The sequence below is a fragment of the Sinocyclocheilus grahami genome, unplaced genomic scaffold (genome assembly GCF_001515645.1).
Source record: "Sinocyclocheilus grahami isolate Dianchi unplaced genomic scaffold, SAMN03320097.WGS_v1.1 scaffold1081.1, whole genome shotgun sequence".
NCBI classification, from domain to species: domain Eukaryota; kingdom Metazoa; phylum Chordata; class Actinopteri; order Cypriniformes; family Cyprinidae; genus Sinocyclocheilus; species Sinocyclocheilus grahami.
Genome location: NW_015506260.1, coordinates 271,377 through 287,051, shown reverse-complemented (window position 1 = coordinate 287,051; position 15,675 = coordinate 271,377). Strand labels below are relative to the sequence as shown.

The 15,675-nt window shown below is 38.3% G+C and overlaps 2 protein-coding genes across 2 annotated transcripts in view; one reads left to right on the top strand and one right to left on the bottom strand.

The window, feature by feature from the left end:
- LOC107566529 (gap junction alpha-5 protein-like) overlaps positions 1–3,450 on the bottom strand; it is a gene marked incomplete at its 3' end in the record, with an annotated part of 14,215 nt that extends 10,765 nt beyond the window's left edge. Inside the window, exon 1 of the mRNA XM_016251992.1 lies at positions 2,620–3,450. The remainder of the gene's footprint in view (positions 1–2,619) is intronic.
- Positions 3,451–11,995: 8,545 nt separating this feature from the next.
- LOC107566539 (gap junction alpha-8 protein-like) lies at positions 11,996–15,600 on the top strand. Its single transcript, XM_016252006.1, has 2 exons — positions 11,996–12,102; positions 12,490–15,600. The coding sequence occupies exon 2, from the start codon at positions 12,505–12,507 to the stop codon at positions 13,681–13,683; it is 1,179 nt and encodes a 392-aa protein (XP_016107492.1). The 5' UTR covers positions 11,996–12,102; positions 12,490–12,504; the 3' UTR covers positions 13,684–15,600.
- The last annotated feature ends 75 nt before the right edge of the window (positions 15,601–15,675 follow it).

Sequence of the window (15,675 nt, the reverse complement as noted above, 5' to 3'; positions counted from 1 at the left end):
CAGATCTGCAGATCTGTGCCTTGCCACAATTCTGTCTCTGAGCTCTTCAGGCAGTTCCTTTGACCTCATGATTCTCATACATGCACTGTATCAGGCCGATACCGATAACAGAAAAAATGAGCCGATATGGGCCGATACCGATATGGTGGCCGATATATCGTGCATCCTGTGATATTTCAGTTTTTCTTTTTTAATAAATCTGCAAAAATGTCAACAATTCTGTGTTTTTCTGTCAATATGGGGTGCTGTGTGTACATTAATGAGGAAAAAAAAGAACTTTAATGATTTTAGCAAATGGCTGCAATATAACAAAGAGTGAAAAATTTAAGGGGGTCTGAATACTTTCCGTACCCACTGTACGCCTCTGGCTTGCTTAGTTGGGGACACTTCATTTCCAGCGTTATCGTTGACATGATTGCAAAGATATTATTTAAACTGAGCTGGATGTTGACATCACTGAATTCAATGACGAACTGTCTTTAACTGAAAAATGAGTGTTTACTATTGTCATTTTGCATTATTGACACTATTTTCCTAATCAATGCTGTTCAGTTGCTTTGTCACAATCTGTATTGTTAAAAGCGCTATATAAATAAAGGTGACTTGACTTGACTTGACTGTACCTGTTTTTTGTTGCAGGGATTTTTAGTTGCAACAAAAATTGTGTCATGGGTCATGCAAACAGTATATCAGCAGTCTAACTGTATGTGAACATTTCTCAGCGCTATTTCTGAGTCAGTGAAACTTTCAGGAGGAAGGTGGTGAGACCTACTCCCTTCTCCACTTGTTTACCCGAGGAAAGGAGAACAATGTGGGAGTTTTTTTTGTTTTGTGGCAGGGGCATCTGGAGATAGATAAGAGCCGCACAAACAGCCATCAAGAAGAGAACCTGTCTATTTGAGTCAGCACTGTGGCAGACGGCACAATAAAGAAAGCCTGCTAGCTACATAGATATGGAATTCAGAGTCAGTAGCAATGCAAACAGAGAATCTATATTACTAAAATACAGTAAAATTGACTTTTTAAGAGTTAGATTTAAAATCCTGAAGATAAATCAGCACTGATGGATGAGTCTTACACTGAATGGCTTCTCCAAAAAATGTATTAATAAAATTGGCTGTCTGCTCGTATATACCCCTGAACAGATGGACATGTCTGGTTTACAGTCAAGAATCAGAAGATGAGCTGCGGGTGCTTTTCCAGAAGAATGGGCGTGTACACATAAGAGTATGATCAGCAATTTAATACAGCTGACAGCATGACTGAAATAACTTGATGACATCTGAAAACTAAAAACAGCAAAAGGAGCAACAAGGCTAAGCTTTAGAGATTGAGTTTTGTCATAGGATACTCCTTCACAAGTCCGTTCAAGGCTCCCATTGTGTGTCGATGTATTCAAAGACGCTCTCCTGGCAACCATCATAACAGTTTATTCATCAGGCTTTTCCTATTAGTTCCCAGCATGTTAATTAAATAGGAGACCTAATATTGATTCGCAGCCAAAGTCGGCAAGGTTAGATTAAATTAGATCAGTGAAACACCTATTGAATTTCATATTCAGAATTTTACTGTGTGCCAAAAATATTCCTCCGCTCCTTAGACTCTGATTAATGTCAGGAAGTCATACATATTAGGAACATCGATATTTGAGTTTTGATTCCAACATGTGACATTTAAAGAAATATTTATTTGTTTGTTTTATTAGTTTCTGTGGCAACAAATTATGGTTATATATATATATATATATATATATATATATATACTTTGAGATATATTTGTGAACCTGGACCACAAAGCCAGTCATAAGGGTAAATGTTTTGAAGTTGAATAAATAAGCTATAAATAAGCTTTCCATTGATGTATGGTTTGTTAGGATAGGTCAATATTTGGCCGAGATACAGCTATTTGAAAATCTGGAATCTGAGGGTGCAATCGCCTTTAAAGTTGTCCAAATGAAGTTCTTAGCAATGCATATTACTTATCAAAAATTAGGTTTTGATATATTTACGGTAGGACATTTACAAAATATCTTCATGGAACATGATCTTTACATAATATCCTAATTAAATAATTTTGTCCCATACATTGTATGGTTGGCTATTGCTTTAAATAAACCTGTGCTACTTATGAGTGGTTTTGTGGTCCAGGGTGACATATATTCAATTTCAGGCATATTGAAGGCATTTCCAATTATTTAATCATATTTTTAAACAAAATGTTTGGGACCCACTTTATATTAAGTGGCCTTAACAACTATGTACTTACATTTAAATGAATAATTTGGTACAATGCACTTATTGTGTACATACATGTTTTTACATTGTACTTATATTTGAAAAAATATCTGCATGTAATTACATCTGTAATTAATTTCTGTAATTACATTTATAATTACACAGTTGACCCATCCCTTACACCTTAACCCACCCTTAAACCTACCCATACCAACAAACCTGTCCCAAACCTTACCCGCATTCCACCTCAATAGCAGCAAAAGTGTTTTGCAATACAATATGAACACAATAAGTACATTGTACTTCATTTTTGATGTAAGTACATAGTAGTTAAGGCCACTTAATATAAAGTGGGGCCAATGTTTGTATATAATCGTTTACATACCTTTAGTAGTTGTGGAGCAACAGGTGTCTGTTAAAGATCCGACAGGTGTGTGTTTGTCTCTCTATCAACTGATGTGTAAACAGTTGGCAGTTTAGTGATGAATCTTGACAGATTCTTGATCGCTCTGCCTCTTTACCTGAGAACACTTCCTGTCTCTTCTGCTTTTAGGATGTGTGATTAGTTGCCAGAACTACTTGGCGGGCCTCAGAGGCCTTCAAACGTCAGCCGAAGCTTCACGTTGATATATGGTTCTGTTCATATGTTCTGTGATTTTTGTGAGTGTTTCAGATGAACGATCTAGAATGGAGTCAGACTGTTGATGCTGTCTTCTTGGCAGGGATGCTGAAGAGCTGAAGAAGGTATGTTGACACCTCAGTGGGAATAAGGTGATTGAACTGCAGCTCTTTTTCTTCCTGTTGTATCTTCCTGACAGGGTCAAGTTGTGGACACAAGGCTGTTTGCAGACAGATTGCTTCTTGTTCACTTGTCATCAGTATATTCCACAGACTGATGGTGAAAACGGACTCTTTATTACGCCGGTTGACAAAACGTAAGCCGTCTCCTTCAAAGATAAAGCTGGAATTGATGGATGACTCGCTGTGGTAGTTTCTAGCCGTCCACAGTCTCTGGGTTTGAGAACGGAAAGATGAATGTCTTTATAGATGCTCACCTCTGGTGTTTCACCCCAAAATGAATCTTCAGATACGTCTAGTGTAAAATTAAACCAAATCAATTCAGTCTTCTTTAGATGAGTCCTTGTCCTCTCAGTGTCAGTGGATGACAGATTACAGACTTGCTGATAATCAGAAACAGCTGCTAGCAGGCCGACCACCGTCATGGACGATCTGAAAGTGCTCGCATACTCAAAGGACATGTTAAGAAATACCACCAGAGCAGTACCACCTCCATTCCCTCCCTTTCCTTCGCCACCTCCTTCTACTCCTCCTCCTCCTCTCCTCTCACAATGCCGGACTGCCACTCTATTTTAGTTGGAGGAATATCTCCTCATCAGGAAGGAAAGTGAGATTGTATTGAGAAACAATGGGGATTCGACTCAGGCTTGTGGTCTCCTGATTATTATTTTGAGCTCTAGAAGGTTCATACGACTCAACTGAAAAGTTAACTTTAACCGATTTTTAAATATGTGCCTCTAACTCAATCAAAACCCAAGGTATTATTAATGCTTTAAGCCTGTTTTATCATAAACTAGCATCATGCACTCCTATAGATGATGATATCCATCCATTACACAGTAGTATCTTATAGCATCATGGGATTGGTAAGATTTTTTATGTTTTTTTTTTTTTTTGAAGTCTCTTATTCCCAGCAAGGCTGAATTTATTTATTTAAAAATACAGTGAAAACAGTAATATTGTGAAATATTATTACAATTTAAAACCACTATATTTGAATATATTTTAAAATGTAATTTATTCCTGTGACGCAAAGCTGAATTTTCAGATCCTTCAGAAGTCATTCAAATATGCTTCTAATCATAAGCAATCTAATACATTTCTTCTTATTATTATTATCAATGTTGAAAACAGTTGAGCTGCTTAATATTTTAGTGAAAACCATGATAGATTTGTCTCAGTGTTCTTTAATGAATAGAAAATGTAAAAGAACAGAACTTATTTTAAAAATAAATACTCATAAATGTAACATAAATGTATTTTACTGTAAATTTTGATCAGTTTAATGCATCCCTGCAGAACAAAACTGACCCCAAACTTATGAACACTATTGGAAATAAACCAACATTTTGCATGGGGGATCATTTGACTCATAATTATCAAGCTGAAATTTTGTTTATAATCAGTGTATCATAAGTATAATCAAGATTAAGAAATTTGTTACAATATCAACATGATACTTCAATGTCTGCCAAGCTATTAAAAGTGCCTCCGGGTCTCTAAAAGAACAAAGATTTACTCATCCAATTACAATGTTTCTCACACAACTTTTTAAAAAGTAAGATGCCACACTACCAACTCGACAACAAATATCTCTTTTATAATCCTTCACTTTTATATGAGTGATGCAGGCACATGATGCGTATTGGTAATGGGACATTGAAGAGACCCACCATGTGACCGGACTAGCTTTGGGCCACTGTTCAGTTATATCAGTCTGGAGTTTGCTTTCTTTGTTACTGTTTCTGACACCAGTCTCAAGATCTCCGATCAATTAAAAAACCTGGAATTATCAGTATAACAAACATAACCAATAATACAAATCAATGTTGCTTCTGTTCCTTTAACGGGTCTCCAGAGCTGCTGGAACCACTAAAGGAAACGTGTGACTGTGGCACTTGAAGTTGTCATCAACACCGCTGTGACTAACAGCACTCTCTCATTGGCCCTGGTCATACGGACAGCGATAAAATGCCTTTCTCCTCATTTAGCTCTGCCACAGTGTGCCCAAACCACACGACACCACATATAAGCCTGAAACAAGGTCAGTGAGAGGTGTAAATGATCGCTATATATATTGCTCAAACAGCTAAAGGTCAAAAGAAGTTCTTCTCAGCTCTGCTCACACCTTATGTATTCAATGCCACTTAAAAGTGATAGTCATATCAGTTAAATTTCAACCATCCTTTATTTATACCCAGAAATCATTGCGAGGACCGTTGTAAGCATAGTGACCTGCCCTGACCCCTCACATTTTAGACACCTAGACAGTGTTAATCCACCTGATGAGCGTGCATGAAAAGACAAACGTTTCCTTTATTTTTTGCTTTCATGCTTCTGTCCCTCATATTGACCTTTATTGTTGTCCTAACAGCCGAGCGGATTATTACGTAAAAGGCTTCTGCAAACGCCAAACAAAACATTGGCAGTGTTCAAAGTGATATCTCTGGCTTTTTCTGAAATGGACAAAAAAGCAGAACAACCTCTTGGTGTCTGTCTCCGTCTGCTCTTGTGTTCTGGTGTCAAAGTTTATTTTCGCATTCACCTTTTGGAAACAATGGAGAAAAGATGGCAGCTTTCCACACTCAGCAAATACCTTTATCGAAATTCTTACTCATCACAGTGGTTGTGCTGATACCTTAGACCCTTTCAGATCTGACATTCAGACTCAGCTTTAAGATTATAGGGGCAAAGGTTAAAAAAATGTAGATTGATTGATTTTTTTTTTTTTCTGGGATAGAACTTGTGGCTGTTGAAGTCAGCAGATAAACTTGAACAAACCGCCAGTCAGTTATATAATACTTATTCACAGTGACCACAAAAAGTATTTAGACACTATAGCCATATTTAAAAAGGAATGTCTTTGCATTAGAAACAAAAATAATAAAGCCTTCCGTGAACAAATGATGCTAGAGTCTTTCTAAGAACTGAGCTTTTTTAATAGGTGAATGAATTTCCCTCAAGTTCACACAAATTTTGTGATCATTTTCAGCAATATACTGTTTTTTTTAATGTAAAAAAAAAATTTTTTTCAGTTGTTAATGGACAATGGACACATTTATGGTAGAATTATTATTTTTTTTTTTTTATATTTTAATAGTTTGAGTGTTATTTTTGCACATCTGCTATGTGGGAGTCTGAAACTAATCAACCACCTCTATCTATTTATACTGGACGCCGTGAAGCTGCATAATGCTAGCAAGTGATAGAGACACCCTTTGCATCAGGGTTATCACCTGAGAGAGAGTGGACCCTTCTACAACCTGGTGCTAAAGAGCGATCTGACTCGACCCTGACAGAATCCTGGCTGAGAGAAAGAGCCAGACAGCCACACGTTCATACACAGCAATGAATGTTGCATGCAATGTGAGAATTTTCTTTTACTGGTAATACTCTGCTGCTCTTCTTTGTACTCCAAATCAACTGGATTTAATTGCTAATGACTGGAGCACAATCTGCACATTTACAGTAGCTAAAGAATTGCATTAATAACATTCTAGACAGTTTTATTGACCTTAGGTTGTTTTCAGTTGGAATTTTCTTGTATAGTCAAGAACATTCTGAGATGAAGACATATCTACCAGGCCCTTAACTCATTTTTGAGCACATCTGAAAAAAAAAAGTAAAACCTGTTGAGATTCAAGAATAAAGTTAAATTAAATTAAATTGTAAGTAATGTAACTGCTAACTGAATTAGCAATAACAGAATTAGAAGACCTGCAACATAATTTTATGTTGTGTTAGGTAAAATCGTGATGCAACGTAAGTAGCGACATATATTTTCTTCTGTATTGTGAGATACAAATGTAAAAGAAGAGTAGGGCAGGTACTCTGTTCTATCTACTGAGTGATTATTGGATAAAGGTAATTTTTGCCCTAGATTTGATTTGTAAACCCCTGTCCCTCTTCCACCCCAGAATGTGATTTTAACTAAGGGGAACCCACTCAATTTAAGAAAATAGAGTGAATTTCCATTTCATGCCAACTTCAAAGAACAAGGTTCTCTGAACTCGGTGAACTCTGGTTTGAGCTGATGAACATGATTGATTGTCAAGATGATTGCCTTGCCCCTTTTTAACCTCCTTAACATTATCAGGGCCTCTAGACTCCAGTCTTTTAGCCTCTGTTTGTGACTTGTGACCACTCTACCTTCCGTCTTTCTATTGTATTGCCATGGGCCTTTCTTTCCTCTTGCTGTACCTTAACCAACATGTACATGCACAGGAAGTCTCATATCCATTTCCTTTGAGTTTGGACAGAACAATTGATCACCTTTTCTCCACCCTTTCTCCTGCCAATTCAGTATTGTAGGTGATGCATGAAAGGCCATGGAAAGCTGGGTCTTGGTCAGGGTGTGGTTAGATAGTTGTTTGTCACCATGCTTCCACGAAATTAACTTTTTAAACCCCAATGCTCTGTATGTGGACATTTCTTTTCTTTCCGGGTCATTCCGGCTCTTGGAGGTAATCATTTAGCCACAATAATGGATGGTTTAGCCCTTTGTTAGAAAGGCTAAATTCAGAAACCAAGAAAGACTGGACAGTGTCCCATCGAAGGTGTAAGATTAGATCTCTAGTGAAAACTGGAAGTTTGTTATCCACAACAAAGGCTCAACCAAACCCAGTAGTTAAGATGTTAGCCAAGAGTGTTCTCCATTGTATTCCATGTGGTTGTGCTACACTAGAAAGTGGCGTACAGAGCTATGTTAAGGATAGTTTAATAATCTCATTCACGGTATCTCCGCACTGCAAGTCTGCAGTGAGGCTTCATTCACTCTTTAGTCTCCCACGTGGAATGGAAGTGAATTGAATCAGGTAAATCCTCCTTATTGTAGCTGGTATCTCTGGTATGCACAAAGAACAGAGAGAAGAGAGACACATTGGATCCATCAAATGGCTGGCGCTAGAATAGAGATTAATGGGGATTACCACAGAAGAACAAGAGGATGGGCACCACTGTCAAACCATGCAGGAGTTCAGTGTGAGTCTGGAGCAATGTTTAGAAAGTAAATAAAATTTTTACAGATTTAAGAGAGAATGTGGTACATTCTGTTACTATTGCTCACAAACACATTAAAGGGATAGTTCACCCAAAAATTATTTCATTAATTACTCACCCTCATGTTGTTCCAAACCCGTAAGAATTTCGCTCATCTTCGAAACACAAATTAACAAATTAAAACATATATTTTTTATGAATTCTGAGAGCTCTCTGACCCTCCCATAGACAGCAAGGATCCTAACACGATTAAGGCTCAGAAACGTAGCAAGGAAATCATGCTACGGTGGTTCAACTGTAATTTTACAAAGCTACGAGAATACTTTTTGTGCGCAAAGAAAACAAAAATAACGATTTTATTCAACAATTCGTCTCCTCCACGTCACCCTAGCGCCATTTTGGAGAGTATCACATACGTAAACAATGTATGCTGTTCTGTGTCAGCAGCACTGTACGCAAATACTCTGTTTTTACAGTGATTACGCTTTGATCTGAACGTAAACAACGTATCCGCCTACATACGTTGCATATGTTGTTTACGTATGTGATACTCTCCCAAATCGTAGCTCGTAAAACTATGGTTGAACCACTGATGTCACATGGATTATTTTAACGATGTCCTTGCTAAATTTCTGAGCCTTGATCGTGGTAATACCCTTGTTGTCTATGGACGGTCAGAGAGCTCTCAGAATTCATCAAAAATATCTTAATTTGTGTTCCGAAGATGAACAAAGGTCTGACAGAGTAATTAATGACAGAATTTTCATTTTTGGGTAAACTATCCCTTTAAGTGACCCAGTATGTACAACCAGTAAAAATACTTAACATGTCTTCTGGAAAGACCAGTCATTGTTCAATTTTGGATGATAGTCTCTAGAATGGTGTACTAGTTTTCCCTGCAGGATTCTAAACTAACTTAACTAGCACAAACTCCCATCATAAACCAATGGAAGTATCATGCAAACCATTTGGCTACGGAAGTCCACCAGCTAGACCAACACTATCAAGTATAATCCAGCTTAGACCAGAGTTTCAGCAAGGGTTCTTTGATATAAATACAATACAATACTATCCGTGCAAAAGCTACTGTTATTTAGTAGTTTACACATCCCAAGTGAGATTAAGTCCCAGTCATACAAATTAAAGCTACAATGTCTCACTAAACTTGCCTTAGTTATCCAACAACTAAATTTTTTGTGTACAGAGTGAAAGCACTGGGGATGTGACCCCTATCCCTTTTCCCTGCTAATGCTACCTGTATGCTAATGCTAGCCTTTCACTGTATCCTATGTAGTTTTATGGCTGTCAGCTAAATTGTCCCTCAGGAGCAGGAAACGTGGCGCAACAGCATGTAGGCAGATCGGCGTAAGATAACTTTGTTTGAGGGATGGTCCTATGCTTAGCCATAGCCTGGGGCCTGCTTCATTCGCACAATCTGGGATCATGCCTCAGTGCACACGTTTAATGGACACAGCGGACTTCATCATGACATCATGCCTTTGTTTGAAATCCCAACACCCATTCACCACTCTGCTGCTGGCTTAGGCTGCCAGCGCCGGCAATATCAACAAGTAGCACCTTTAAATGAAGGCTTCAGGGTCAAGCTAACATGAGGACTGTTTGCTCCAGCATACTCAGATGCATAACGCAGATGATGTTGAGATACTTGTGTAGGACTAAAAGTCCATGCAAGAGAACTAGGTTAGGATAGAATATGTGGTTTATTTATTGTCAGGCTATATTGGTTGCCAAAAAGGTCAGTAGATGCCTAAAACAAACAGCTTAAGATGGCCTCCTGGTCTCTTCTTTTCTCCCAGCCTTGTTTTTGTTGGTTTTAGAGGGGTTTTGGCCACTTATCAGACTGCGAGACTAGCTTGGCCAACCATATGGACCAGCATAAACTAGCTTATACTTAGGATGGTTTTAAGCAGGGGTGTCCAATCCTGCTCCAGTTGGGTCAATATCCTGCAGCTTCAACCAGCTCCAACACATTAACCTGGAAGTTTTGAGTTAGGCTGATGACCTTGATTAGCTGGTTCAGATGTGAATAATTAGGGTAGGGGGCTAAACTCTGTAGGACAGTAGCCCTCGTGGAGCAGGATTGGACACCCCTGCTTAAGACAACCATAAGTCTTAGCTGGTTTAATCTGGTCTACATGGCTGGCCAAGCTGGTCTTCAAGTGGTTGGCCAGCTAGTCTTCCAGTCTGATTAGTGGCCAACACCCAGCAAAACCAGCAAAAACAAAGCTGAACACAAGTTTGGACACCCCTGTTATATACACACAAACTATTCTTTGTTTTTGGGACTTTTAACACTGGTGTCCTGAATGATCATGATGCATTCAAAATTCTCAGCCTTCACCGTTGATCCAGTTATTATTTTTTGATAACACTTTAGTAGGGACCAATTCTCACTATTAACTAGTTGCTTATTAGCATGCCTATTATTAACATACTGGGCTGTGTTTCCCAAAAGCATCGTAAGCTTAAGTTGATCGTAGCTCCATTGGTTTCAATGGGTCTACGATGTACTTAAACTTACAATGCTTTTGGGAAACGCAGCACTGGCTGTTTATTAGTACTTATAAAGCACATATTCTGCATGACTATATTCTACATACCTATTCCTACCCAACTTAACAACTACCTTACTAACTATTAACTATTATATATTAAGCAGCAAATTAGGAGTTTTTTGAGGGAGAAGTCGTAGTTAATTGTTTGTTAATAGTGAGAATTGGACCATAAAATAAACTGTAATCATTTATTCTGTTAAAATGATAGTAGAGAGGTATTTTAGGTGATCCTCCTGTTCTTGTATTTCATTCTGTCTATATTAAACGCAATAGCGTCATTGGGTTTATCATGTTAGTCTTAGTCTATAGTAGCTATAAAATGGTTTAACACTGACTTGTGATATATTGCAGAGGCGTTGCTAATGTTTCATATAAAGAATATATGCAAATGCACTGTCTCCACCCACCAAACACTCACATAACCACCCGCTGAACATCATTCTTCATTATCAACCAATGGCAACACTTTCTCCATGATGTTATTTCTAAAGCACATTCCAGTTGGATGAAAAGTGGTCCACACAGGCTAAAGCATTGTCCAGAGGAGAGGGATTATTGGTTGTGGTTTTGACTAATTAGACTTGACTCTTTTGGCTTTATGTTGCTATAAATGCATGTGTAAAATTTGACTATGTAAATTTAAATGTTAAATGTTATATATTTACATGACTGGTAATGTTACTTTTGATGACTAGTATCGTAATGTATGAGACAAATAAAACTGGTTTCAGTGTACATTGGCTTCATGATAACATGGTGCTTTTATAGCCATGTCCTGATGCATTTTTGTCACATGAAAAAAAACAAGACACTTGCCAGATTACAGTGTTGTTATTATTATGTATGATAAAATAAAAAATGTTTGAATGTTTAAATGTTTGCTTGATTGGGATTTAATTGTAAAAAAAGAAACCATGAGTTTCAAGCCTTCAAAAAAAAAAAGAACAGATCTATCATTATGATGTGACCATTTTCTCTGATGGGTTTAGCATAGCATTATCCGTATGTCCATAAAAATTGACATGAACAAATTTGAGTAAAGGTCACATTACCACTTCTTGTGAGCCAAAGAACCAATGTTTCTGAGAAATGTAACCAGAGTTTCTAATAGATAATTGATAACGCTGCTAGTTGAAAATCAAGTGACAATGTCCTGATTTTAAAAATATATGTTCAGAATCAGGCACCATGTCAAGTTTACACTTTTAAAATTGCCCTTTTCCCAATGCCAGTGTCACATACATTCCCATTTGTGTTTGTGAATCCTATTGTACTGTGCGTCACCATGTGTCGCCCTCTGAATAAAGGCTGTCTGGCTCCCAGCTTAAATATTGCAGCAAACTAAAAACCAACCATCAGACTGGATTGATTCACTTCTGCTCACTCGGGCGACAAGGATTGGAGGCCATAGGTGGGAACCAGAGAGCAAAAAGTTCACTTCACACCACAGTGTGCCAAGAGAAGGGGAACACAAATACTCTGGAGCTCTTACTGTGGCAAGTTGCCCATTTTATACTCTTTATCTGTATTGCTGTTTGTTCTATATAGAGCACCTCTGGCTATGCATTTGATTCGGTTGTAGAGAATTTGGGGTGTTTTTTTTTTTTTTTTTAAGAGTCGGATGTGAAATGTAAGAGTTTGTGACGTTTTTTAGACGGGGTGAAAAAATATAAAATGTCGTGATTTGATTATCTTTCGAACTCTAGATGCTTTTAGATCTGATAGAACTAATGCTGCAAATGTGATTTTTTAATAATTCTATCAACGCATTTCCAACAGTATTGGGACAATCTACATAAAGTATACTCCCAAATTTTCAATACAAAAAAAAAACATTTCGCATCTCTGCCCGCTTTCAAACATCTATTTTGTTTGCTCTGCAGTGCTGACAGTCAACCATGGGTGACTGGAGCTTTTTGGGCAACATCCTTGAGGAAGTAAATGAGCATTCGACAGTAATCGGTAGGGTGTGGCTCACGGTCCTCTTCATCTTCCGAATCCTCATCCTGGGCACGGCCGCAGAGTTCGTGTGGGGCGACGAGCAATCGGATTACGTGTGCAACACGCAGCAGCCGGGTTGCGAGAACGTTTGCTACGACGAGGCCTTCCCCATCTCGCACATTCGCCTGTGGGTGCTCCAGATCATCTTCGTTTCCACGCCTTCTTTGGTGTATGTGGGCCACGCTGTCCACCATGTACACATGGAGGAGAAGCGCAAGGAACGGGAGGAGGCTGAGCTCAACAGGCAGCAAGAGATGAATGAGGAGAGGCTGCCGATCGCGCCCGATCAGGGAAGCGTCCGTACGGCCAAGGAGACGAGTACAAAGGGCAGCAAGAAGTTCCGTCTAGAGGGCACTCTCTTGAGGACCTATATCTGCCACATTATCTTCAAGACTCTCTTTGAGGTAGGCTTTGTGGTGGGCCAGTACTACTTGTACGGCTTCCGAATCCTGCCGCTCTACAAGTGCAGCCGTTGGCCATGCCCAAACACAGTCGACTGCTTTGTCTCAAGGCCTACCGAGAAAACTGTGTTTATCATCTTCATGTTAGCCGTGGCCTGCGTCTCGCTTTTCCTCAACTTTGTGGAAATCAGCCATTTGGGTTTGAAAAAGATCCACTTTGTGTTCCGTAAACCGGTGCAGCCACAAGTTGAGGGACCAGGGGCGGCCGAGAAGGCCTTGCCTTCCATAGCGTCCTCCTCGATCCAGAAAGCCAAAGGCTACAAGTTGCTGGAGGAGGACAAAGCCACGTCGCACTTCTTCCCTCTGACTGAGGTAGGGGGAATGGAGGCTGGCCGGCTTCCAGCTCCGTACGAGCCATTTGAGGAGAAAACGGACAAGGCGACAGCACCTAAGAAAGACGTGTCTAAGGTGTATGACGAAACGCTGCCCTCCTATGCCCAGACGACCGTGATAGGACCGAACGCGGCGGCGGGAATTGTATGCAGGGATGAAGACGAGGACGAGTTGGCCATCGAAGCAGATGTGGACGCCAGCGAGACGATAGAAGACACGCGACCGCTTAGCAGCCTGAGCAAAGCCAGCAGTCGGGCAAGGTCAGATGACTTGACGGTATAAATAATATAGAACTGGATTAGAAGTGCAACAGTACCAACTGTAGTTTTGGAAAAAGCATAGAAAGTAAAAACGAGAGCCTTTCGGCAACTGCGGCGATACTTATTATACCAGCTCTTTATTTCGAGGAAGAACAAGATTTAAAAAAATAATGCTGTGCAATTTTCATGCGGAGACTTGAGAGCTTGATTCGGTTTTTTATACAGCAGTATTTTTTGTACTGTTTTTATCAAACAGTTAACAAACCAAAGTTAGAGATCTGCAGCAGCTAGATCTGCGTAGGGAGGAGTTGGGATTTAGCAAAACTTTTTTTTAAATAACATTTTCTATCCAGAATTTTACTCGAAGGTGGGATTCTGATGTTTACATTTTTTGGATTAGCCATTAGCTGAATGTTGTATGTGATATTATTTTGTTATTATTCTGATAAGAAAACTGTCAGGGCATCATCCTTTTCACCTCAATAAGTTCAACCATACATGATGATAAATACTCAATCAAGCTTATTGATTTGTATGTGAATAGTACCGTAATGGATATGTGTATGTGTGAGGTGAAACAAATGCTGATAGTTGCACAGTCGTTCATCATGGCATAGTAGCAAAATATAAAGTATATATTAAAATAAATGACCACCGCTGATGTACGTTCAACATAACACCTTGTTTCTGGACTTACATTAAGAGTCTCTGGATTTGATCAATTTTAGGTTAGAGTGTATCTAGCAATAACTGTAATTATTACATTAGCCATAGAAAAGATTGTAGGCCACATTCTTTCTAGTCTCTCTGCGCATACAGCCATGATGATGATGATAAAGATCACGCCCAATCAGCACAAAGTATTGTTCAGCAAGAGACAATAAAACAACATTACATGACATGTCACCGCAGACAGTCCGACATCCTTGATGTTTTTGGAAACAACATCTTCATACTTTGGTCTTCCATGATATTTCATTTTAAAAAAGGCTAATTCAAAATATTTTAAAGGGTTTCACTCCTTTACTGACTTTTCATTTTCACCAGAGACATGTCTTATATTTTAAACCATGCCTTAAAATTGAGTATGAAATTTTAAGAAAAAAAGAAAATCGGTTTGTATAAAAAAAACATGTATAAGTTTCAGTTTTCGATTGTTTATTTGATTTTATTATTTATTTTAATTATTACTTCTGACCTATTAAATTGTCCCATTGTTTGTAACATTCTCACAGTTCTACCAAAGTCATAACACATAATTTACTGAAATGTAATTCATTAAATCAAAATGTGTTTATGATAACTGGTATGTCAAATAAGTTTTTTTCTTTTCCTCTCTACCCTGCTAATGGTTTCATATTAGTTTAGACTGAATGTAAAATAGTTTTATTTCATGTTCTTCACTGTGTCTTTTCTCAGAACTGGCTAGTAGAAACAACAATAAAACACTGAGGGCTATTACTGATAAGATAAGCATAGAGAAGCTTGCTTTTCATGATCTGTGAAATGCAAAAGATACAGCCACTGTGACACACATTACCACAGAGTTTGCAGCAGAGGACACATTCTACATTTTGCTGTGGTCACAGACGAATCATAAAAGCACACATCAGATTTTGGGGTGATGAGTGTAAATCTGATTATTGATTCTTAACTGTGAGTTTCAACGGCAAAAAGTAACTTTGTTTAAGGCCTTCTGCCATTTTTTCCCCACATCATTTATGATTTCTTGAACAAGAAGAAAGAAAAAAACACTTGTTTTTTACTAACTTGTAGTCCTATACAGAAATGACTGTCAGTTGAAACCTGTGGATATAGCCAATAAAATGTCATGTGTGGTCAACAAGACTGTCTGACAGTATTTATTAATATCACAGTGTGAAAAATCATTCTTTCCAACACAAGCAAGTTTACACATACAGATTTCACACACACATCTAACACAAAAAACAAAAACACACATTTCTTAATTAGTAGAATATGCATTATGCTTATGAAATCTATTAATATAAAT